At 44.1% G+C, this 25903-nt stretch overlaps 1 protein-coding gene across 4 annotated transcripts in view; it reads left to right on the forward strand.

Moving 5' to 3' along the window:
- Nucleotides 1-25903, forward strand: part of LOC127630941 (A disintegrin and metalloproteinase with thrombospondin motifs 10-like) — an 85518-nt gene that overhangs the window by 39477 nt on the left and 20138 nt on the right. For 3 of the 4 annotated variants that reach the window (XM_052108833.1, XM_052108834.1, XM_052108836.1), the window contains 3 exons: nt 1481-1604; nt 12354-12434; nt 13866-14029. In XM_052108833.1, coding sequence (XP_051964793.1) covers nt 1481-1604; nt 12354-12434; nt 13866-14029 — 369 coding nt within the window. The remainder of the gene's footprint in view (nt 1-1480; nt 1605-12353; nt 12435-13865; nt 14030-25903) is intronic. The other variant, XM_052108835.1, reaches the window with a different exon arrangement.

Consider the following 25903-nt stretch of genomic DNA (forward strand, 5'->3'; position numbering starts at 1 on the left):
TGTTTATGATTTGTGACATATGCTGTAGTGTGCATGTTTATTTTGCATTCCGTTGTGTTGGTCTGTGTTTCGTTTTATTGCGCAGGAGAAGGCTGCATTGCATTGTTTCGCATGTGGTCTTTTGGACCATGTCAGGCTGGTATTTCCTTGTGTTCTTGTCCAGACCGGCGGTTCTGTTTATCAACAGATCATTTCAGCCCAACCTCATTCTGCTCTGCTATGATTGTTGCAAGAACCCAGTGACCCTCCAAATTCATCTGTCCGTAGTACATGCAGCTGAACACACTCACAGCAACCCCCCCCCTCCCCCTCCCCCCCCCCCTCCCCGCGCCTTCCACTCTCACCCTTTCTCCATTTCTTTCCTTCTATCCCATTCTACTTCTTTATCTCCTTTCCCTTGTTTTTGTATTTATGGTGCATATAAAAACTGCAGAACAGCAGGGGGAGAAACTAAAGTGGTGTTTGCAGCCTTACAGTGGCTTAACTTCCAAACAATAAGGGTTTGATTATTATAGTGAAAGCTTTGAAGCACAGTGCATTAAAAACAGCGAGTGGAGCCACATGTCCTGAAGTTTGGCTCTTTTCGGCCCGGCATAGGGCATGCCTAGCCCACTGCAATTGTCCACTGACTTACAATTGTTGCTGTGAGGAAATAGGTCACACATTTGCAGGTTATGGAATCTAGGCCAGGTCAACAAAGTCTTTGGAGCTTTAGTGGGATTTTTCTATGAAGCTGTACAGCCCTGAATTTGGAAAGTTTCATGCTATTTCATTCGAGCTGGCCACTGAGTCTATTTTGTGTTACTTATTAGATACTTAAAGCAGAGAGTCAATTTCTTCTGTATATATCCATTTATTTCCTTATATTTAGTTGACACTGTTAATCCAAGGGATTTACAGTTCAATACTTACAGTGACAGTCTTTCTGAAGATGCCTGATGAAGTTGGATTGTGAGTCTGAAACCGTCAAAAATGGTTTTCCATCCAAAACCAAAAAATTAAAACTCTGTCAATATATTCTAACCCTATTGTCACTCGAAAACCATATGACTTTCTTTCTTCCATGAAACAGAAGTTTTTAAAAAGTCTTCTACATAATGTAAGTGAATAGTCAATAGTTGAACAGAATAGTGAATAGTTGAGTAGTCAAGATCTACAAAATGCCATAAAACCACAGTACCAAGTCTTCTGAAATGATATGATAAATTTGTATGATGAACAGAAAGAAATTATAGTTTTTATTAACTCTCAAATCAAACCATTTTAATAAAATAACATGCTTAAATCAAATTTGGTAGCTACTTTGATAATATAAAACCTCATTGGTTCTCATGTCTCGTGACCTTGCGAATGTGAAACATGCAATGTAAACCAGACTTTATGTGGTAGTCAAAGGTGTGGCTATGCAATAAAATCGTCCAATTTTGTAATATCTGCCTGCAATACCCCTCTGCATATTTATGTGTGTTTATATCTGCAGCATGTGGGCTGTGACCGGATCCTGGGTTCAGATGTTCGAGAAGATCGCTGTCGCATTTGTGGTGGAGATGGCAGCAGCTGCCAGGTCATCGAGCGAGTTTTCAACGACTCCTTATCCGAAGGAGGTATGGAGTGTGTGTGCTTTAGTTTGAGCTGGAACAGTTTGTTTCAATATGTGCAAAAGAAACACATTGCTAAAATAATTTTTTCTGACTGCAGACTTGGGTGTTGAAAAGTTTTCACAGACAGTTCTGCTCAAAATAAACAGTATCATGAAATAATGTTTTAGGTGTTAAAATACAAGCCCTCCAAGGAATGGATTTGGTAAAAACAGCTCCTCTCTTGACAGAGTTTGAGTTTCTATAGCTGTGGATTTACAGTTGGTGTTAAAATATGATCCCCTAATGATAAAATAAAGCTCATTACGGCACAGATTTGGGTGCTGAAATATTCTTCCTCTCAGTTATAAATAGGACTAAAATAATTTATTTCTTGGCCTGTTTACAGGTTGAAGCACAATTCCTTCATTGATGACTGATAGTTCCAAAAGAATCTCTGGACCTTGAAGCTAAAGTTCAATAAACTGGTCTGTGCCAGCATATGGCTCGGTTCTAAAATATACAGGCAAATTCAATAAACAGTTATCCCACTTTAGCGTGTTGTATTTCAGCACAAAACGCTGCATCTTATATACATACAACCCTCTGTCCAATTTAACCTAAATGCTATATGTGCTGGTACAGGGTGACTTTGATTTTGCCAAATCTGAAGTGTATAACTTTTTATGTGTTAAAATACTTTCTCTTATCCCAGCTTATAATGCTGAGACTACAATAAGTAAGTCATTCATAGGTCAATATTATCGAAAACTGTAAACACCGTGGGCTCTATTTTTGTGACAGGACAATGTGCAATGGCTGTGTGCAACACCTTATCTAATTATTGTGAGAGCACTAAATCTAAGGGCAATTTTCGTGCCAGCGCAAATTGCAAGTGGGCGTTTGCCCTACCTGTGGGTGTATGCATGCAAACTGTGTATTGTATGTTAATGAAGTGGCGCAAAGAGAAATTTGCTATTTTTCTGAGAAATAGGTCATTGTGCTAAGACATTTCAGAAGTACATTGATTCTCAGTTCCTGCATTTGCAGTATGGAGATTCCACCAGCAGGTGTAATAAAGTTCATGTCCAAACTCTGAAAATATAGTGAAACATCAAATTATATCTCTGACAATCACTATTGTAGCCGTTTTATGAAACAAATATCTATGAGATTTGTGTTAAACTTCTAGAGGTCTTAATTTGTATTATTCTTATCGTTACTGTTTATATTTTCAATTGTATTTATGATCTAATTTGTATTGGTATTTTTCTACCAGAGTGATTTTTAAGTCACTGTAAAAGGGGGCGGGTGCAAGAAATTGGAGAGGGTGACATTTTTTAATTTGAGGGAGTGGTTTTATATGATTTATTTACCAATTTCTTATTTTAAGTATATTTTCGTTTAGTTTGAAATGTAATTTGAATATTTTTGGTTAAAATTGGCATGTTTCAATAAATGAATAATTTATTTATTTTTTATCCCGTTTTCTCACCAATTTGGAATGCCAAATTCCCACTACTTAGTAGGTCCTCGTGGTGGTGCGGTTACTCATCTCAAAATGGTTGCCTGCACTTGAGTTGCCTCCGCTTCTGACACAGTCAATCCGTGCATTTTATCATGTGGCTCATTGTACATGACACTGTGGAGACTCCCAGCATTTGGAGGCTCATGCTACTCTCCACGATCCACGCACAACTTACCATGCACCCCATTGAGAGCGAGAACCTCTAAGTGTGACCACGAGGAGGTTTCCCCATGTGACTCTACCCTCCCTAGTAACCGGGCCAATTTGGTTGGTTAGGAGACCTGGCTGGAGTCACTCAGTACATCCTAGATTCGAACTTGCGACTCTAGGGGTGGTATTCAGCATCAATACTCGCTGAGCTACACAGGCCCCCCATGAATTTTATTTTTAAAGCAAAATCTACTGGTAGACGTGCATGCAAAAAAAACAAACAAAAACAAAACGCAGCCTAACCTGGAAGGCTAATTCAATCACTGTTAATACAAGCCATGATTTGTGTGTCAGTAATCAATTTAATAAAAGGTACATACATTCTCGCAAATTTAATGGAGCTTACAAGTCCTGAAGAGAATAATTTTCCATGTGTATAAAAGGAGCATGTCATAGAAAAATGCCAGACATTCAACAAGGATGTAGTTAATGCACAAAAAATACTGAGTAGCATATGCATACAACCTGTATACACTAACAAATTCTTATGAATGTGCTGTCTTTGCTTATAAAGTGCTTGAAAGGTAATGGACTATATAATAGAACACTGATTGTGCAATTACAGAAGAAGAACCTCAGAATTAAATTGCACTTTACCTAGCCCATCAGTGCTTGGCTCGCAGACTTTCTACACTTGATGCACGCTTGCATGAAAATACCAAAGCTTAATACTCATTGACTTTGTGCGTATGACATGGTGAATAGAGCTGCGTTTAGCACTTTTAAAATACGGCCTTGTGTCTCTGTGGAGCTATTAAAATTATCTGTTTGTTTTGAGTGTGCCATCTAGACCTACACAAAAACGTTGACTTGACCAATGGTGTAGGTTGGTGGCAGGAATATAAATTTTCTCGACCAACAGCAGATTGGGTTGTACGTGGAATCCTGTTTAAAAACATTGTTTATTTTTTCAATTCCATTCGATGGCAATAAAGGTGCAGAAATTACACACTTAATACAGTATCTGAAGGTAAAATAAGTTTCACTTCAAAAACACGTCTCAAGAGCCCACATTCTTTTCCATCTGTTGTGCTCCATCTTGCTGTTTTTGAACACAAGATCATGTCCGCGAATTAGGGCTGGATATCGCCAAACCATCAACCATATGATACTTTTTTGCTACACATATGTCACAATTCAATATAATGTGCGGTATCATGATATTGCAATTGAACAAAATGCTTCTTCACTATTTAACTATAGGACATGATATGATAATACAAATATTGATACAGGGATCTAAAGTATTGATACAGTATCATGTTTAACCAGCACAATTATGCAGAACGTCATTAAGACTTGTCAAGTAGTCGATAAGACAGCCCATCCAGTTGTCTATTTAAAAAATATGTAGTTTTGCACATCACTTTTCTAGATCAAAGAGTGAATTATATCATGAGCTGGAAAACAATTGAATGAAAAACAAGTTTTGAACACAACCCTTTGAGATTAGCCTCTATTTGTAGATGGCACTCTTCAGGATTTAGATGTATTCAGAGAAGCTATGTAATCACTTTATGTAAGCAATATGTGTGAATCTTTTGTGTGCGAACATCACGCTTTAGGTAAGATATGTCTTGGACAGCTGTCTTACTGCTGAGGGGTGCGCAGGGACACTGAAAACGTGTTTAATAATTACCTTCTCACATGCAAGGCTTAAGCCTGTTCCTCCCCTATAGGATCTCAGCCATGCAAAATTCCTTCCTCTGCTTTGCTCTGAAACAGACACATTTCATTTAGATTGAGAGTTTATAGAGAGGGATCTGTTATTATATATGTTGATCACTTTGTATTGAAGGTAATACAAATAAAAAACTCTCATTCTCAGCTTTTCAATGATGTGAACACACAAACACCATACACATATGTGCTTGTTTAATTTCAAAACAACTGGCAAAAGTACTAAGTTTGTCCTTCCTAACAGATTCCACTCTTCTCTTCTGGAAAGGCTTTCCACTAGATGTTAGAACATGACTGTGAGAATTTGCATTCAGACAAAAGTGCATATGTGAGGTCAGGCGCTGATGTTGGGTGATGGGATCTGGCTTGTAGTCCGCGTTCCAATTCTTCCCAAAGGTGTAGAATAGGGTTCAGGTCTGGGATTTGTGCAGGCCATTCAAGTTCTGATGCAGTTTTTTGGAGAGAGCAGAGGTTTAGATGTGTGCAGGTTTGGTGTGGGTGGTGCTTTTGAATGGCTGGCTGCTGGCTCAGATCAGGGCTTAGGGTTATTCTCAGCTTCAGGAAGCCCTAGTGTGCCACTCCCTGGGCAGGCGGCAGGACAACATTGACCACAGTGGCTAGCCAAGACCGAGATGATGGGCTATACTTGGGTTCTGCAGTATTTGTGAGTCCAGGGTTCTTAAAAAAACAAAAGGTTTTATTTAGAAATATGGTCAATGAATGAGACACTTACATTAAAATACTATGTCCCTGCATAAAATGCCAACTGAGTGGCCAATCCACATAATGCCAAGTGAATAAACACTCATTGCACTTTTCTGGCTACTTCCAGGCCTGGTCCCAGATAAACATTTCTGAGAATCCTTCTGAAAATAGAGGGGGTGCTCTGTATAAAGTGGAGACTTAATGTTTTTTATTATTTTTATTTTTTTTATGTTTAATGCTACCAAAACAGCTTTTTTGTATAATGTAACCAAACATGAAATACACTGCATTTGTTCAAGAAATTGTTTATTATTATTATTTTTTTTTACATACAAACATTTATAGCTACAGTATGTTTTCTCTGCGCATGAATGCAGCAAGCGTTGTTGGAAGAAAGATCCGAACCACCAGGGCCGCAGTAAAGATATCTGGCCCCCCTGACTGTATATTGCTCTGGGCCCTTTACCTATTAAAAAATACAGTTTTTATTTTTTGTGGGCCCCCCTGGACCTTTGTGCCTCATTACTACCTTTCACCCTACTAGCTACGGCCCTGTGAACCACTGATCTAGTTTTCACGTTTCACTAATAATTCATGTTTGGATTTGCATTTGGTGTAATGTTAAATGTGAATGTAGTTGTTTGAAGTCAAGCCACATTTATGCCAAGCCATGTTCATGTTTATGTTTGGTTTAGTTCATGTTTGGAGTTAGGGTTTTCATGTGTGTAAATAAACTGCACTTGGGTTCTCCATCTTCACATCATTGTCTGCGTCATTGCCAGCGCAGTCAGCTACTTTACAGAATACTTGACCGCCCATAATGAACCCAGCATTTCAGCTACTCCGCCTACGTCAGGGGTATCGTCCCCTGGAGGATTACATAGAGGACTTCTGCGATCTGGCCGGCCAGGTGGATTTTAATGAGGTGGCCCTCAAGGACTGTTTCCGATTTGGAATGAATGAGCCCATCTCTTCTCTGATACCAGGTGGTAAGTGTACCCTCACCCTCACTCAATATATCGACCTTGCCTTGCAGATCATTGGTTCCACGTTCACTGTGGGGTAGGCGGATGCCGAGCCAGAGGTCCACGGCATGCCCACTGAATCAGAGGTCCACGACATGGCCGCCGAATCAGAGGTCCACGACATGGCCACCGAATCAGAGGTCCACAACATGGTCGCCGAGCCAGCGTCCCAAGTCATGGTCGACGAGCCAGCGTCCCATGTCATGGTCGAAGAGCCATCGTCCCACGTCATGTTCGACAAACCAGCATCCCACGTCATGGTCGATGAGCTAACGCCCACGCCTGCCATGGCCAACGAGTCAACACACACACCTGCCATGGCCAACGAGTCAAAGCCCAAGCCTGCCACGGCCAATGAGCTGAAAGCATCGTCCGTCCCAGTGCTAGCGTTATCAATCTTGTCCGTTCCAGAGCCAGTGTTGCCAGGAGGAGAAGGAGGAGAAAGGCTTTTGTTTCCAAGTGTCTGCCCATTTACATGACCACGGAGGTCATTTTCAAAGTCTCTGCCCATGTTCAAGACCACAGAGGTAATTTCCAAGTCTCTGTCCATGTTCACGACCATGGAGGTCGTTTCTAAGTCTCTGTCCATGTTCACGACCACAGAGGTCAGTTCCAAGTCTCTGCCCATGTTCACGACCACGGAGGTCATTTCCAAGTCTCTGCCCATGTTCACGACCACAGAGTTCGTCTCCGAGTATCTAACCATGTGTACGACCACGGAGGTTGTTTCCAAGTCTCTGTCCATGTTCACGACCACAGAGGTTGCCTACGAGTATCTGCCCATGTATACGACCACAGAGGTCAGTTCCAAGTCTCTGCCCATGTTCACGACCACGGAGGTCGTTTCCAAGTCTCTGTTCATGTTCACGACCACAGAGGTTGCCTACGAGTATCTGCCCATGTATACGACCAAGGAGGTTGTTTCCAAGTCTCTGTCCATGTTCACGACTGCAGAGGTCGTCTCCGAGTCTCTGTCTATGCCCATGACCACAGAGGTCGTCTCCGAGTCTATGCCCATGACCACAGAGGTCGTTCCCAAGACTCAGTCCATACCCACGACCACTGAGGTCGCTCCCAAGACTCTGCTCATGTTCACGACCATTGAGGTCTTTTCCCAGTCATCTAGGACAGTTTTGAGCCTCCCACAGCTCCGCCTTCCATGACTTGACCCCACGTCATGGCCACCAAGTCCGAGTTCCACGTCATGGCCACCAAGTCTGAGTTCCACGTCATGGCCGCCAAGCCCGAGTTCCACGTCATGGTAGCCACACCTCAGCCTGCTCCATGCCATGTCACAGCCTACTCCATGCCATGTCACAGCAACTCCTCAGCCTGCTCCATGCCATGTCACAGCCAAGCCCCAGACTGCTCCATGCCATGTCACAGCCAAGTCCCAGACTGCTCCATGCCATGTCACGCATCAGCCTGCTTCATGCCATGTCACAGCAACTCCTCAGCCTGCTCCATGCCATGTCACAGCCAAGCCCCAGACTGCTCCATGCCATGTCACAGCCAAGACCCAGACTGCTCCATGCCATGTCATAAGCCTGCCTCAGCTCCATGGTCCAGGCCCACCTCTGCTCCATGGTCCAGGCTCGCCTCTGCTCCATGGTCCAGGCCCACCTCTGCCCTACGGCTCTGCTCAAGCCTCTCATGGCTCCACCCTCCACAGCTCTGCCCTGATCTCATGCTCCATGCCCTGTCACTTTAGACCATGCCCCACATCTCAAGACCCCGCTACCTACATAACTTTGGGATTTGTCATGTTTAATGTGTGTGTTCATGTAGTGGGGGGATATGTAATGTCGAATGTGAATATAGTTGTTTGAAGTCAAGCCACGTTTATGTCAAGCCATGTTCATGTTTAGGTTTAGTTTAGTTAATGTATGGAGTTAGGGTTTTCATGTATGTAAATAAACTGCACTTGGGTTCTCCATCTTCACGTCATTGTCTTCCTCATTGCCAGCACCAGCAGCTATGTTACATTTGGGAAACTGATTCTTGACCAGCAGTTATGCAGAAATCAGATGAAACAGGTGGTGGATTGTGTGAGATAATTCCGCAATGAATTCTGCAAGCATTACAGAGGTTGTTACCAATTAAATGCGTATGTGTACATTAAAAGCAGAATGCTGTGCTAAAATAATACACGCTTATTAGTTTTGATGCAGGGATTTTGTGTATATATTTCCTGGGATTCAAGAAAATCTACTTTGCCAATGTACAGTATTATTATACTTACACGTTCAATTGAGGGTGCTCTAATATTTGTTTGAGGGTACTTAGCACCCTCAAGCACCCCCGTAGAACCAGGTCTGCCTACTTCTCTAGCTCTCTTTCGCAGTTTCAGTTTTTCAGTTTAATCTTGGATGATTGCTTTACATACAATACTGCAAAATCATCAGTATACACAAAAAACAGTGACATAAAAAATATTGAAAGAATAAAACGTAAAACGGACAGTTCTGATTCAACTCTGATTGGATGAGCCGTGTTCAAAGCCATAGTAGAAAACCTATAAGCATTCACCTGTGACTGTACATTCTACAGTATATTAAAGTATAAATTATGGGATGGGATCTGGCTCGCAGTCTGCGTTCCAATTCTTCTCAAAGGTGTATGATAGGGTTCAGGTCTGGGATTTGTGCAGGCCATTTAAGTTCTGATACAGTTTTTGGAGGGAGTAGAGGTTCAGATGTGTGCAGGTTTTGTGTGGGTGGTGCTGTTGAATGGCAGGCTACTGGCTCAGATCAGGGTTTAGGATTATTCTCAGCTTCAGGAAGCCCTAGTGGGCCACTCCCTGGGCAGGCGGCAGGACAACATTGACCGCAGTGGCTAGCCAAGATCGAGATGATGGGCTATACTTGGCTTCAGCTGTATTTATGAGTTCAGGGTTCTTGAAAAAACAAAAGGTTTTATTTTGAAATATGGTCAATGAATGAGATATTTACATTGAGATACTATGTCCCTGCATAAAATGCCAACTGAGTGGCCAATCCACATAATGCCAAGTGAATAAACACTCATGGCACTTTTCTGGCTACTTCCAGGCCTGGTCCCAGATCAAAATGGCTGAGAATCCCTCTGAAAATAGAGGAGGTGCTCTGTATAAAGTGGAGACTATACATTTTTTTTTTATTATTATTTTTTTTTATGTTTAATGCTTCCAAAACAGCTTTTTTGTATAACGTAACCAAACATGAAAGACACTACATTTGCTCAAGAATAATTTTTTTTTACGTACAAACATTAATAGCTACAGTATGTTTTCACTGCACATGAATGCAGCAAGCATTGTCAGAAGAAAGATCCAAACCACCAGGGCTGTAGCAAAGATTTCTGGGCCCCCTGACTGTATATTGCTCTGGGCTCTTCACCTAGTTTTTATTTGTCGTGGGCCCCCCCTGTACCTTTGGTCCTCATTACCACCTTTCACCCCACTTTCACCAGCGCCCCAAGTCATGGTCGAAGAGCCATTGTCCCAGATGGGTTCTCCATCTTTACAGCATTGTCTTCGTCATTGCCAGCGCCAGCAGTTACGCGACAGAATACTTGACCGCCCATAATGAACCCAGCAGTTCAGCTCCTCCGCCTACGTCAGGGGCCAGGTGGATTTTAATGAGGTGGCCCTCAAGGACTGTTTCTGATTTGGAATGAATGAGCCCATCTCTTCTCTGATGCCAGGCAGTAAGAGAACCCTCACCCTCGCTCAATATATCGACTTCACCCTGCAGATCATTGGTTCCACGTTCACTGTGGGGTAGGCGGATGCCGAGCCAGAGGTCCACGACATGGCCACCGAATCAGAGGTCCACGACATGGCCGCCAAATCAGAGGTCCACAACATGGCCGATGAATCAGAGGTCCACGACACGGCCGCCGAATCAGAGGTCCACGACATGGCCGCCAAATCAGAGGTCCACGACATGGCCGCCGAATCAGAGGTCCACGACATGGCCGCCGAGCCAGCGTCCCAAGTCATGGTCAAAGAGCCATCGTCCCACGTCATGTTCGAAGAACCAGCGTCCCACGTCATGGTCGTCGAGCCAGCATCCCATGTTATGGTCGACGAGCCAGCGTCCCACGTCCATGCCATGTCACAGCCACGCCTCAGCCTGCTCCATGCCATGTCACAGCCTATAAAATGTACTGTAAATTTCAGAAGTCAACTCTTCACTGTAAAAAGAGCATTCCACTTCCTCCACATTGTGATGTCACACTGTAATTGACATTTGCATCTGACCGCCTCCACAACAACACATCAACACCTACTTTACCTTTACAGTGAGATGTATGGAGAGAAGAAGCCAAAAGCTAATCATAACAGTGTGCGTTTACTGTCAAGCCTTAAAAGACAAGGAGCATCAAAACCAGGTATTATGAGGGTGGAAAATTACAATAATTAAAAATATATGGCTGTTTTTGTGCAAAAAACATTACTTATATTATAATTGAACCTCAAGGATCATATTAAAATAATGAAAAAGGCATGTCATGACCCCTTTAATGAGCCAAGTTGCTGCATTGTTTGGTAACCGCAAACAACCTACATGATCTACAGGGCAGTAAAAATGTCTTGGTCCTCTGCTCTTGGTTCTCTTGCTTTCTGACAAAAAATAAATAAATAATAATAACAAATAGTTTATTCCTATAATATACGTAATATAATATAAATGTTAATTGAACATCACTTTTATCATGTTGCTGTTTCTGCCATTTTAGAAAAGCATTAATATTGATTTAATATGGCGCCATCAAAGGGAACAAAATAGAATAGAACATTAAACAAAATAGTATTATACATTCAACTCCGTACTCTGTTGTACAGACAACAAGATATAATGATCTGAGCAGTGGCTGGTTTCTCTTTTTGTCTCTGTATGTGTCTAGTATTTCAGCATTCAGAATGGATAGAAACCAGGGGTCACTTAGGGATTGAGGACTGATGGTTTATTGCTTTGTGGCACAGTATTCACCACATCGACTCTTGACAATTAATGAAAAAAATCTCAGTTGGCAACAGGACTGAAATGCAAAATTTGTTTAGCCTTTTTTTTTTTAGCTCTTTTTAGCTGGAGTTGTTCGCAGGCATGCGGTAGAATCTGGCTTTAAGCACGTTCAGTGTTGGGCAGCAGAACGGAGGGATGTTGCCCAGGAATTCAGTTGGAATCTCAAATCTCTGCATATCTCATCACAGTCTCTCTCAGTTATACACCACTAACTGCATTGTTCTCCCACTATGAATAAATGTGTGTGTGTGTGTGTGTGTGTGTGTGTGTGAGCGTGTATTTATCACTTTGTGGGGACCAAATGTCCCCATAAGGATAGTAAAACCCGAAATATTTGACCTTGTGGGGACATTTTGTCAGGCCCCATGAGGAAAACAGCTTATAAATCATACTAAATTATGTTTTTTGAAAATGTAAAAATGCAGAAAGTTTTCTGTGAGGGTTAGGTTTAGGGGTAGGGTTAGGTTTAGGGGATAGAATATAAAGTTTGTACAGTATAAAAACCATTATGTCTATGGAAAGTCCCCATAAAACATGGAAACACAACATGTGTGTGTGTGTGTGTGTGTGTGTGTGTGTGTGTGTGTGTGTGTGTGTGTGTGTGTGTGCTCTCTCTTAGGTTATGAGGAGGTGGTCAGGATCCCCAAAGGATCTGTATTCATACACATCCAAGAGCTGAACGTCTCTCTCAATTACTTGGGTGAGACACACTTTTTCAAGGTTTGACTCAAATATGAGCCTCTTATGGGTACTAGAACAAATACATTGTTAGAGTTAGTGGATTCTTTTAAAAGGCTTTCCTGCTGTAGTGCATGCAAAGAGCTGGGATGGGTTTGATGTGAATCAGGTGTCTGAGGCAGAAGAAAGAGGGAATATAAGTGAGAGGGAGGTGGCTTTAGGTGGCCCACAGCTCAGCTAAGATGTCTCACAGGCTTTTCAAATTTGATATTGTTCACCCAGTGTCATGTACAATTTTGTACAGTTGAAGTCAGAAGTTTACATACACTTAGGTTGAAGTCAATAATTCAAATGTTTTAACCATTCCACAGATTTCATATTAGCAAACTATAGTTTTGGCAAGTTGGCATCTACTTTGTGCATGACATGAGTAATTTTTCCAACAATTGTTTACTGACATATTGTTTCACTTTTAATTGACTATATCACAATTCCAGTGGGTCAGAAGTTTACATACACTAAGTTAACTGTGCCTTTAAGCAGCTTGTAAAATTCAAGAAAGTGATGCCAAGCCTTTAGACAATTAGCTTCTGATTGAAGGTGTTCTGAATTGGAGGTGTACCTGTGGAAGCATTTTAAGGCCTACCTTCAAATTCAGTGCCTCATTGCTTGACATCATGGTAAAATCAAAAGAAATCACCCAAAAAAATGATGGACCTCCACAAGTCTGGTTAATCCTTTTCCAAACACCTGAAGGTACCATGTTCATCTGTACAAGCAATAGTATGCAAGTATAAACACCATGGCACCACATAGCCATCATGCCGCTCAGGAAGGAGATGCATTCGGTCTCCAAGAGATGAACGTAATTTGTTAATTGGCTCTTCTAACTGAAAGGCAGGACTTCCATTCCTACATCTTTCATATTCAGCATTATGATTTCTTCCATTCTGTCTCAGGTATGCTATTATTTCCTTTCTGTGGAAGACAAAAAGATAAACTTTTAATGGAATATTTCACAGCTCTTTCCATACAACAACAGTACACAGTGACCAAAGGCTGTCAAGCTCCAAAAAGGCCTCAGGTTCCTCAAAAAAAGCTATTGGATGACTTCAGAAGGCTTTGAATACAGTGCACAAGTCTTAAGAACTACTTTTATGCAGCTTGTATGAGGTGTCTGTCCTGTGTATGGTGTTCAGCATCGTTTTGTACTGTATTCAGTACCTTTACACCACAATTCAGGTTTAGCATAGCAAAAGCTTCACAACCTAGGGTTAAAAGCTGTGTCAACCCCCTTTTGTAAGTGTGAAACATTGCATAGGATTAATATTGCCCTAATCAAAGGTTAGAAAAAGTGTTAAGCCAGGGTCAAGCAAAATGTGTTTTTTCCCTGTTGAAGAATCACTTGTGATTTTTGAGCCTGTTAACATGAACCTTTTTGTGACTGTCATAGTGTTGAAAAGCAAAGGGGAGCAATACTTTATCAACGGCAAGCTAACGATCGACACACCATGGCGCTTAGACATCGCAGGAACCACCTTCCACTACCGTCACCAACCCAATGAACCAGAGACCTTGGAAGCACTAGGACCCACCAACATGACTCTAATTGTAATGGTAATACTACAGATAGCTTTTAGTGATGATTATGTGGAATATTTTTATCAAGTTAAATATAAATTAATCAAGTATAATCAAACGTAAATATAGCCATTTTATAACCATTTTAATTGTTTCAGATGGTCCAGTATATGTGTCTTGTTGTTTGTGTGAGTGTGTCAGCGTAGAGGCCTGACAATGGAATGTAGGGAAAGGCACACGGAAACTCACGGAATGACTCACATATGTTTCCTACTTCACTTCCTGTTTTGAAGCTAAAAAAATATAGGATGAGACCCCTCTTGATGGAATGTTTTTACAAAGGGTAAAAATGCTTACAGAATGTAACTAAAGCCTTCTGTTTTGAAGATGGGGCCCCAAATATGTTTGTTCTGCTCAAAACAATACAGATTGAAGAAACAGTATAAAGTGATGAATGATGTATGGATTGTTTTAGCCACGCCTTGGTAGACCTATATAAGGGAGTGCAAACTCGAGACAAGGGAGTTGTTCTGCAGACCAACTCGACGTGATTAAAGTATATCAGAACCCCTAAGACTCTGAGAGATTTTTGAGGAAAAGGCTGAAACAACAACAACAAATTGGCAACCCAGATGGGATGGAACAGGGCAGAAGCATGACCACAGTGGGCTGACTGGATGAGCAACACAAAAATAAAGGTGGCCACCTAAACAGTAAGCATTCTTTTTGCTTATTTAATTTTTGTGTTGCTTGCCAGTTTATCTGTGGTAGTAACGACACTCGAAAAGTTAAAATATAATATATCTTATAAAATATCTTATAAAATAAAAGGTTTCTGATTCCAGAAGAGAAATAATTGCATGCAATAATCTGTTTTTATTTAGTGTTAAGGGAGTTTTGATGGATAGCAGTGAATGAAATCAGATAAAGGTAAAAGAGGCCGGGTAGGCCAGAATCACATGTTTTTGACCGGGTATGCAGAAATTCTGTAATTATCTGTTTTAATAAAATTAGATAAAAGCTGGGTAGGCAAGAAATCCTGCAGGTCACTTAAGAGAGGTGGTAGAAGAGTTGCATTTTAGAATTGTATTATATTTTTTTGAGAGCTCTGTGTTTCTAAAGGCCTTGTGTTTGTAAAAAGTGTGACATTTCTGTGGTTGAGAGTGTATTTGTGTCTGTGATTCAAAGTGTGTGAAATATGACTGAAGTGCAATTGCATATGGAAGTGTATGACTGAGTACAACTATAAGCCCAGTACTGGAATATTAATGTATGATGAGTCCTTTACAATAAAAGGAATGCAGAGTGTGAATATAAGCCCTAAAAATTTAAAAGGGACAGAGGTGGGTAGAGTAGCCAAAAACTGTACTCAAGTAGAAGTAAAAGTTCTAACATAAATAATTACTTAAGTATGAGTAAGAAAGTATCCAATTAAAAGAGTACTCAAGTAGTGAGTAACTCGTTACTTTCACAAATGACATAATAAACATTTACTCCCCTATATTCCATTACGGGACGAGTGGGAGCGCGAACAGCAGGCTTAATACAAGAGCCGTGGAAGACCGGGTGGACACGTCGAAGGTGGCGGGGGAGAAGGAGTCGCACCGCAACGGGGCTAATGATTTGAGAGATACGGAACGGACCGATGAAGCGCGGGGTCAATTTATGAGAGGCAGATCTAAGGGGGAGGTTGAGTGTGGAGAGCCATACCTTCTGGCCGCGACAATATTTGGGGCTCTTAGTTCTATGCTTGTTAGCAGCTCTCACAGTCTGGTCCCTATAACGGCAAAGAGCTGACCGGACACCCCTCTAGGTGCACTCACAACGTTGAACAAAAGCCTGAGCGGAGGGAACGCAGGAGTCGGCGAGCTGAGATGAGAACAGCGGAGGTTGGTACCCGAGGCTGCTCTGAAAAGGAGACAGACCGGTAGCAGACAAAGGAAGCGAGTTATGGGCGTATTCTGCCCAGGGAAGGTGCTCGGACCAGGACGCAGGGTTACGGAAAGAAAGGCTGCGCAAGATGCGACCAACAGTCTGATTGGCCGTTCGGCTTGACCGTTAGATTGAGGGTGGAAGCCGGACGAGAGACTGACGGAAGCCCCAATCAAACGACAAAACTCCCTCCAAAATTGAGACGTGAACTGCGGACCTCTGTCCGAGACGATGTCTGATGGAAGGCCATGAATTCTGAAAACATTTTCGACGATTATTTGTGCCGTCTCCTTAGCGGAGGGGAGCTTGGCGAGGGGAATAAAATGAGCCGCCTTAGAGAACCGGTCGATAACCGTGAGAATAACAGTCTTGCCCGCCGACGAAGGAAGCCCGGTGATAAAATCTAAGGCGATGTGTGACCACGGTCGAGAGGGGATAGGAAGAGGTCTGAGAAGTCTGGCAGGAGGAGAGTTCCCAGACTTAGTCTGCACGCAGACAGAGCAGGCCGCCACGAAACGACGCGTGTCACGTTCCCAAGTGGGCCACCAAAAAAGCTGACGAATGGAGGCAAGCGTACCCCGAACGCCGGGGTGGACAGCCAACTTGGCAGAGTGGGCCCACTGGAGGACGGCCAGGCGAGTCGGAGCGGGAACGAAAAGAAGGTGTCTGGGACAGGTGCGCGGCGAAGGAGTGAGGGCAAGCGCTCGTTTAACCTGCCTCTCAATTCCCCAGACAGTCAACCCGACGACACGTCCCTCAGGGAGAATCCCCTCGGGGTCCATGGAGACTTCTGAAGAATTAAAGAGATGTGATAAAGCATCAGGCTTGGTGTTTTTGGAGCCTGGACGATAGGAAATAACAAATTGAAATCGAGCGAAAAACAGAGCCCAACGAGCTTGACGCGCGTTAAGTCGTTTAGCAGAACGAATATACTCAAGGTTTCTATGGTCAGTCCAAACGACAAAAGGAACGGTAGCGCCCTCCAACCACTGTCGCCATTCGCCTAGAGCTAAGCGGATGGCGAGCAGCTCGCGGTTACCCACATCATAGTTACGTTCAGACGGCGACAAGCGATGAGAGAAGTAAGCGCACGGGTGGACCTTGTTGTCAGAGAGAGAGCGCTGAGAAAGGATGGCTCCCACGCCCACCTCTGACGCGTCCACCTCGACAACGAACTGTCTAGATAAATCAGGAGTAACGAGGATGGGCGCGGACGTAAAGCGATTCTTGAGAAGATCAAAAGCCCCCTGGGCGGAAACGGACCATTCAAAGCGCGTTTTGACAGACGTAAGGGCAGTCAGGGGAGAAGCCACCTGACTGAAATTACGGATGAAGCGTAGATAAAAATTAGCGAAGCCGAGAAAGCACTGCAGCTCGACGCGTGACTTAGGTACGGGCCAATCTATAACAGCTTGGACCTTAGCGGAATCCATCTTAATACCTTCTGCAGAAAATACCTTCTGAGCAAGGACCCGTCTCTCTTTTGAACAAAAAAACCCCCGCTCCGGCGGGAGAGTATTCTTAGACCAATTAATAGAGGGATTATGTCGAACTAGCCAGGGATGGCCTAAAACAATAGGAGTGAAAGGTGACTGAAAAATAAAAAAAGAAATGGTCTCGTTATGATTACCAGAAACAGTGAGGGTTAAAGGTAGCGTCTCACGCTGAATCCTAGGGAGAGAACTACCGTCTAAGGCAAACAGGGCCGTGGGCTCCTCTAATTCCTTAAGAGGAACACCGTGTTCCCGAGCCCAGGTCTCATCCATAAAACAGCCCTCTGCCCTAGAGTCAATCAAAGCACTGCAGGTAGCTGACGAACCGGTCCAGCGGAGATGGACAGAAAAGGTAGTGCAAGACCTCGAAGGAGAGACCAGAGTTGTAGCGCTTACCAGTAGCTCTCCTCTTACTGGCGAGCTCTGGCTTTTACTGGGCAGGAGGAAACAAAGTGAGTAGCAGAGCCGCAATAGAGGCAGAGACGGTTGGTGATTCTACGCTCCTTCTCCTTAACCGAAATGCGGATGCCTCCCAGCTGCATGGGCTCAGAATCCAAGGTGGCGGAGGAAGATGGTAATGCTGCGGAGAGGGGAGCAACGGCGAATGCGGAGCCTCTTCCACGAGCTCGGCGAAGAAGGTCGAACTGTCTCTCTATGCGAATGGCGAGTTCAATCACGGAATCCACACTGGAAGGAACCTCTCGGGAGAGAATCTCATCCTTAACCTCCGTGCAGAGACCCTCCAGAAAACGGGCAAGTAACGCCGGCTCGTTCCAGTCACAGGAGGCAGCAAGAGTCCGAAACTCAATGGAGTAATCAGTAATGGATCGCTTACCCTGACATAATGAAGACAAGACCCGAGAAGCCGCTTCACCAAAAACAGAACGGTCAAAAACCTGTATCATCTCCTCCTTAAAGTCCAGATAACGGTTAGTACATTCAGCCTCCGCCTCCCAGATTGCCGTTCCCCACTCTCGAGCCTGTCCAGAGAGGAGAGATAACACGTAGGCGATACGAGCTCTGCACTGGGAGTAAGTGGTGGGCTGGAGAGAAAAAACAACGTCACACTGGGTGAGGAACGCGTGGCATTCCGTGGGCTCACCAGCAAAGCACGGTGGGTTATTGATCCTGGGTTCAGGAGGCTCGGGAGCCCTGGGGGCGACCGGTGAATCGAGGCGAAGAAGGTGTATCGGCTTAGTAAGATCGGAGACTTGAGCAGCCAGGGTCTCAACGGCATGTCGGGCAGCAGATAACTCAACCTCGTGTCTGCCTAACATCGCTCCCTGGAACTCGACAGCTGACTGGAACGAATCAGGAGTCGCTGGGTCCATAGTGGTCTGATTCTTCTGTTGTGCAGGTAAGCGAGGACCCAAAAGCGATATAACATAAATCAAGTCTTTAATGACAGTTCAGGGAAGCAATAATGAAAAACACAAATCTTCTCCTTGAGAGGAAACGGATAACACAAACAACCCGCAGGGAGGGCGATGACAAACAGAAACCTCCACAGAATGTTTCAGAGGGCGTCTTTACGCAGCAGTCGGGGATAGTAGTGAGCGGCGACAGGCTGCTGGTCTCCCAAGGGTAGACTAGGGTCGAGGGGAACACTAGTGGTTTCCAGCTCTTCTCGCAGAGTCAGGCGAGCTGGACAGAATACAAATAATGGGTTGATTAGCAGAGAACAGATAGCATTGCCAGGCGGATGCCTACAGGACAGGACTCAGACAGAGACAAACGAGACAGTAGCTTGCTTCTTGCGTGAGAAACTCTAGTGAGAATCAGACAAAGAAAGCAGCAAGAGCAGAGAAAGAAGTAGAGACCTAATCAGAGGGAAACGGGAACAGGTGGGAAGAGAATTAACGAGGTATTCAGGGGAGATGAGGAACAAATGGAGGAGGAGAGAAAGGAAAGGAAAAGTAACCAAAGAAGGCCAGCAGAGGGCGACAGAGTAAAGAGAAAGGACAGGGACAAGACATACCATGATAGGACAAGACAAGACATACACATTGAACATGTACTACAGAATGATTATTATTATTATTGAAAATTATGTCATCATTCACCATCATGTTGTTCCAAACCCGTATTACTTTTTCTTCCATGCAACACAATAAGGAGATATTAGACAGAATGTTTGCCTGAGTCACTATTTACTTTCAGTGAATGTTTATATATATATATATATATATATATATATATATATATATATATATATATATATATATATATATATATATATATATTTTGAAAGTGAATGGTGACCGAGACTGTCAGTCCCTAACTTTCTGTCTAACATCTTTTGTGTTCCACATAATACAAAGCCTCACACTGGTTTGGAACAACATGAGGGTAGAGAACTGATTAGAGAATGCACTCTAATTTCAAGTGAACATTTCAAGTACACTCGGTGATGGTTAATTTCCCACAATCCGCCATGGGAAAGATGTACGAGCTGGGAGTTTACTGCTTTCTTCACTCCTGCAATGTTTTATTTCATGCTGAATGTAGTAAATATATTTTTGACAAATCATTACTGGATTAAAATAACAACATATAGAGACACTAAACATACAGATACATTTTAAAATGTACTCTTTATTTGATCAAATGTGTTTACTCTTTATATTAACACACAGTATATATTAAAAATGACAAACAGAATAAAGATTATCATATTCATATATTATTTAATAAGAATAACAAGTAAGGCCCAAGTATTTAAAAATTTCATATGTGACATTTCTGCACCAGCCCTAGAGCTCAGACACTCTCATCCGAAATTCGCTCATTTCGTTCACTTACTGCTGAGATATAGTGCACTAACTGCCATTTACTATATAGGAAATAGTGATCCTTTGCAGACACAGCCACTCCCGTTGCGACGATTGCCTTGTGCACATCACAGGTGCCCTCCCGTTCAAATGCTGTCTGTTTGCGCTCCAGTTGTCGATCACAAGAATGGCAGTGATTTACGCTCATCTTGGATGTTTACATGGATTTATACAGTTAATCCGCTTGAAGTAGCTGCGATAGTTTCCAGTACCCCCGCAAGTGCGCGGAATATACGCATAAATACTGCTTATGACATGCAGGACAAAGCGCACTTAAAAAATTTACACTTAAAAACTGATTTCATAAGAGCCCAGTTACAGAATCACCCTGAAAATGACCATTTCATTACACAGAAAATCCATCGTTAGAATTAGCGCCAAAATTTACCTCAGTGTGCTGCCTGAAGTTGGAGCTGTGACTTTAATCTTGAAATATCAGCTTGTCTTAGTATTAAAAGAAGGCATTGCATTGCGGAACTATTCTTTTTTTCACTGTGTGGAGCGCAGAAAGTATTTCACTTTGAAGGGTTTGATGCTGCTGCACTGATGACTTGATTGACAGTCTCATCACTCAAGTGGGAGCATCTCATCACGTGCAGTTGTGAACTGTCGTAAATGTCCCTAAATCTCCCTAAATTAAACCCAGTAATGTAACGACAGTAAAGCCACACATTGTAAAGAAGTAAAAGTAAAAAAAAATCATTAGAAATTTACTTCAGTGAGAGTAAAAAGTACCCACTATTAAACCTACTCTAAAAGTAAAATTTCCCCCAAAATGTTACTCAAGTAAATGTAACGGAGTAAATGTAACAAGTTACTACCCACCTCTGAAAAGGGACATGATTAATGGAGTAAATGTTATCTAATAAAGAAGGTTTGTCTTTTAGATGTTGAATGGGAATGAAAGCCTGTCTCGAAAACTTTGTAAAGGAATTTCCTTGGTTAACAGAAATATTGGCTTTGTAGTTTGTTTGACCATTCTTCAAATTTAATTTTGTGATCCAGATAGACAGACTCAGTCTTTGATGCATAGCTGACAAGGAGTATATATGCAATTTGCAGCAAAGGAAATATATTTAGGCCTATTTTCAATCTTCCATCAATATATGAGGCAAAAGAGATCTGATGAAAAGAGGCAGAGAGGGCACTTAAAAATGATCTTGGTAGTATAGTGGAGTTAAAACCAACGATAAAAAAATGAACAAATATATATATATATATATATATATATATATATATATATATATATATATATATATATATATATATATATGTAACGGTTACCCTGTCTTGTCTCAATGTTGCCCTTTGTTTGTAATTTTGTCACTTTTGTTATTCCTTAGTTTTCACTTTTGTCACCCTTGTACCTCCATAGTCTTGTTTTCCCTCGTGTTCATTGTTTTCACCTGCCCTTGTTAATTTGCCTTTGGTTTCTGTTAATCACCTTGTCACCTAGTTTGTGTTCTGTTTGTTCATTGGCCCCTTTTTTCCCATGTTTTTGTATTTATATCCTGGTTTTTGGTTTAGTCCTTGTCTTTTTTGCTCGTTTTTTTTTGCGAGTTTTTGCTCGCTCCCATGCCTGTGTTCCCGTGTTCCAGTTCCTGTGTTTTCGTGTTTTGTTTTCATTTGCCCATCGTGGTAGTTTTGTTTATTCCATGCCTGTGTTCCCGTGTTCCAGTTCCTGTATTTTCGTGTTTTGTTTTCATTTGCCCATCATGGTAGTTTTGTTTATTCATGCCTGTTTGTTTCCTTTAATCAATAAACCCGCATTTGGATCCTCATCCCTAGTCTGACTCCGACCTCATTCATTACAGAACGACAGACCACACAATGGATCCAGCGGTTATTCGGGCCAACTACCGGTTGCTCAGCCTCAAACAAGAGGACCGCCCTGTTGAAGACCACATCAGCGACTTCCTCGCGCTGGCGAAATTCACGGACTTCCCGGACTCAGCCCTGGTGGTTTTCTTCAGGGACACTTTACATGTTTCGCTCAGGGAGTGTTTGCCGCCGGCTACGCGTGATTGGACTCTCCACGACTTCCTAGAGGCGACCTTACTGGTCTGCGGCTCGCCGTACACCGTGGGCTTCGCCGAGAAGGACCCTACCTCTCCACCCACTGTGGAGACCCTTCAGCCGTCCAGGGCTCCTCCTGTCACGCCTACCCCGGTCTGCAAGCCAGAGCCTATGCCTGCCCTGGCCAGCGAGCCTGAAGTCACGCCGACCAGGAACAGCGTTCCAGCGTCGCCAGTCGCCTTCCATGAGCCAGCGGCCCACTCGTCTGCCCGGAGGAGGGAGAGAAGACGGGCTTCCGCCTCCCGGCCCGCGCCAGCCCCGGTCTGAGAGCCAGAGCCCACGCATGTCACGGTGAGCGAGCTGAAGCCCACGCATGTCACTGTGAGCGAGCCTGAGTCCTCGACAGCCACGGTGAGCGAGCTAGAGCCCTCGCATGTCACTGTGAGCGAGCCTGAGCCCTCGACCGTCCCCGAGCCAGTGCCTGTAGCCTCAGACGTCAGTGAGCCAGTGCTGATAGCCTCAAACGTCAATGAGCCAGCGCCTGTAGCCTCGACCGTCCCTGAGCCAGCGCCTGTAGCCTCGACCGTCCCTGAGCCAGCGCCTGTAGCCTCGACCGTCCCTGAGCCAGCGCCTGTAGCCTCGACCGTCCCTGAGCCAGCGCCTGTAGCCTCGACCGTCCCTGAGCCAGCGCCTGTAGCCTCGACCGTCTTCTAGGGCTCCTCCTCCCGAGCTTTCCAGAGCTCCGCCTTCCGAGTTTCCCGAGCTTTCCAGAGCTCCGCCTTCCGAGTTTCCCGAGCTTTCCAGAGCTCCGCCTTCTGAGCTTTCCCGAGCTCTGCCTCCTGGGCTTTCCAGAGCCCCGCCTTCTGAGCTTTCCAGAGCTCCGCCTCCCGGGCTTTCCAGAGCTCCGCCCTCCGAGCTTCCCAGAGCTCCACCTCTCAAGCCTCTCGAGCCTTCCAGGGCACCGCCCCTCAAGCCTCTCGAGCCTTCCAGGGCTCCGCCTCTCGGGCCTTCCAGGGCTCCGCCTCTTGAGCCACCCGAGCCTTCGACGGCTCCGCCCTCAGAGCTTCCCGAGCCTCCTACGGCTCCGCCTCCTGAGCCTCCTAGGGCTCTTCTCCCCGAGCCTCCTAGGGCTCTTCTCCCCGAGCCTCCTAGGGCTCTTCTCCCCGAGCCTTCCTCGGCTCTGCCTCCAGAGCCTTCCTCGGCTCCGTCTCCTGAGCCTTCCTCAGCTCCGTCCCCGGAGCCTTCCAGGCCTCCGCCTCTAGAACTGCCTACGGCGCCACCGCCCTCGGCTCCACCTCCTGAGCCATCCTCGGCTCCACCTCCTAGGCCTTCCTCTGCTCCGTCTCCTGAGCCTTCCTCTGAGCCCCCAGAGCCTCCCTCAGCTCCGCCCCCAGAGCCTCCCTCAGCTCCGCCCCCAGAGCCTCCCTCAGCTCCGCCTCCTGAGCCCCCAGAGCCTCCCTCAGCTCCGCCTCCTGAGATCCCAGAGCCTCCCCCAGCTCTGCCTCCTGCTCCTCCAGAGCTTTCCATGGGTCCACCTCCCTTGGCTCCGCCTCCTGGGCCTCCAGAACCTCCCACAGCTTCGTCTCCAGAGCCCCTCTCAGCTCCGCCTCCGGGACCTGCCCCTGTCCTGAGGTTGCCTCCCAGGCCTCCTGGACCTGTCCCTGTCTGATGGCCACCTCCCAGGTCCCCTGAACCGGCCCTTGCCTTGTGGCCAGCTCCCAGGCCATCCAAACCGGCCTCTGTCCTGTGGCCACCTCCCAGGCCCCCCGAACCGGCCCCTGCTCTGCGGCCATCTCCCAGTCCACCTAAACCCGCCCCTACCCGGTGGAAGCTTCCCAGGCCACCCGACCTGGTTCCCAGCACACACCCCCAGAGACTGCTAATCTGCCCTCTCGCCCTCTTTTGTCTGTCTCCGTGTCCCTTGTGCCCCCCTTGGCCTGCCTGTCCGCCCCTCGTTGCTCCCTGGACTGCCTGCCTGCCCCTCGTCGCCCCCCGGACTGCCGGTCTGCCTCTCGTTGCCCCCTGGACTGCCTGTCTGCCCTTTGTGCCCCCTGTCATTTGTCAGTTGTTCTTCCTGTTTTTTTGTTTTGTTGATCGTCTGGTATCCGATCATTGAGGGGGGGGCTATGTAACGGTTACCCTGTCTTGTCTCACTGTTGCCCTTTGTTTGTAATTTTGTCACTTTCGTTATTCCTTAGTTTTCACTTTTGTCACCCTTGTACCTCCATAGTCTTGTTTTCCCTCGTGTTCACTGTTCATTGTTTTCACCTGCCCTTGTTAATTTGCCTTTGGTTTCTGTTAATCACCTTGTCACCTAGTTTGTGTTCTGTTTGTTCATTGGCCCCTTTTTTCCCATGTTTTTGTATTTATATCCTGGTTTTTGGTTTAGTCCTTGTCTGTCGTTGAATGCTGTTGTACGTAGTTTTTGCTTGCTCCCATGCCTGTGTTCCTGTGTTCCAGTTCCTGTGTTTTGTTTTCATTTGCCCATCGTGGTAGTTTTGTTTATTCATGCCTGTTTGTTTCCTTTGATCAATAAACCCGCATTTGGATCCTCATCCCTAGTCTGACTCAGACCTCATTCGTTACATTATATATTTATATATATATAGGGTAAATGTAATACAGAATAAACTAACAATAGGAAAAAGAATAAAAACGGTGAGACAACACTGCTGTAAAACAAAATGTGCATGAAGGTATAAAGTTAATTTTTAGCTGGCTGAACAATAGTCATGGGCTGTTCTTTTCAAGCAATAAAGGAAGCCTGATGTAAGATTAACTAAACTGAGAAAAAGCAGCTGTTGACTGGTTATAACTCCTAATTTAGACTGTAGTAAAAAAAATATTTAACTCCACACAGAGAATTTATACATTTAAGTGGTATAAATGTGCATAGAGATAAAGTTAATATCACAGTGACAAGTAAGAATATTAAAATAATAGAAAACTTTAAAGTGATTGAATTTCATTTGGGAAATCAAATTATCTGAACAAAAAATAAAGCTTTGAGTCCAGTGTATTGCATTAAACTAAAGTCTACAATGTAATTTGGATTTTAAATAAAGGTTGCATTGAAGATAAGTGTTGTTATAATACATAAGGTATAATTATGGCAGCCACTCCTGTGGACATATTAGGATTAAAATATCCATTGTGTAAAGAATTTATAGATATACTCTCAAACAAATGGCAAAAATGAACCAAAGATCTGATGACAAAATGGCCAAAGGAAGGGACATTTGGTGTAGCTTTGTGTGAGGAAATGGAAACATTGCTAAAAAATTACAAAACTAAAGATAAGCATAACAAAAATAAAAAGAGAGAAGCAAAAAGAGAGAGAGAGAGAGAGAGAGAAAGAAGTGCTAGTATTGTTCAAAATGGAAAATTCTGAGAAAACCACCTCCATATATGCCCTCAGAAGGATCAGTTCCCAATACTCAAGGTTTTAGGGGAAATGAAGATGGAGGGACATGTGGAGTTAGAAAAAGAAAAACAAACAAGACTGGGAGTGAGACAAGAAAAAAGAGAGTATAGAAAACGTGAGAAAAACCATCTAGGTTACTAGTGTAACCCCCATTCCCTGATGGAGGGAACGAGACATTGTGTCTATTGTAGTGACACAAAGGTTTCTTTCGGGA

Source organism: Xyrauchen texanus, chromosome 37, assembly GCF_025860055.1.
Source record: "Xyrauchen texanus isolate HMW12.3.18 chromosome 37, RBS_HiC_50CHRs, whole genome shotgun sequence".
In the NCBI taxonomy this organism is placed as follows: Eukaryota; Metazoa; Chordata; class Actinopteri; order Cypriniformes; family Catostomidae; genus Xyrauchen; species Xyrauchen texanus.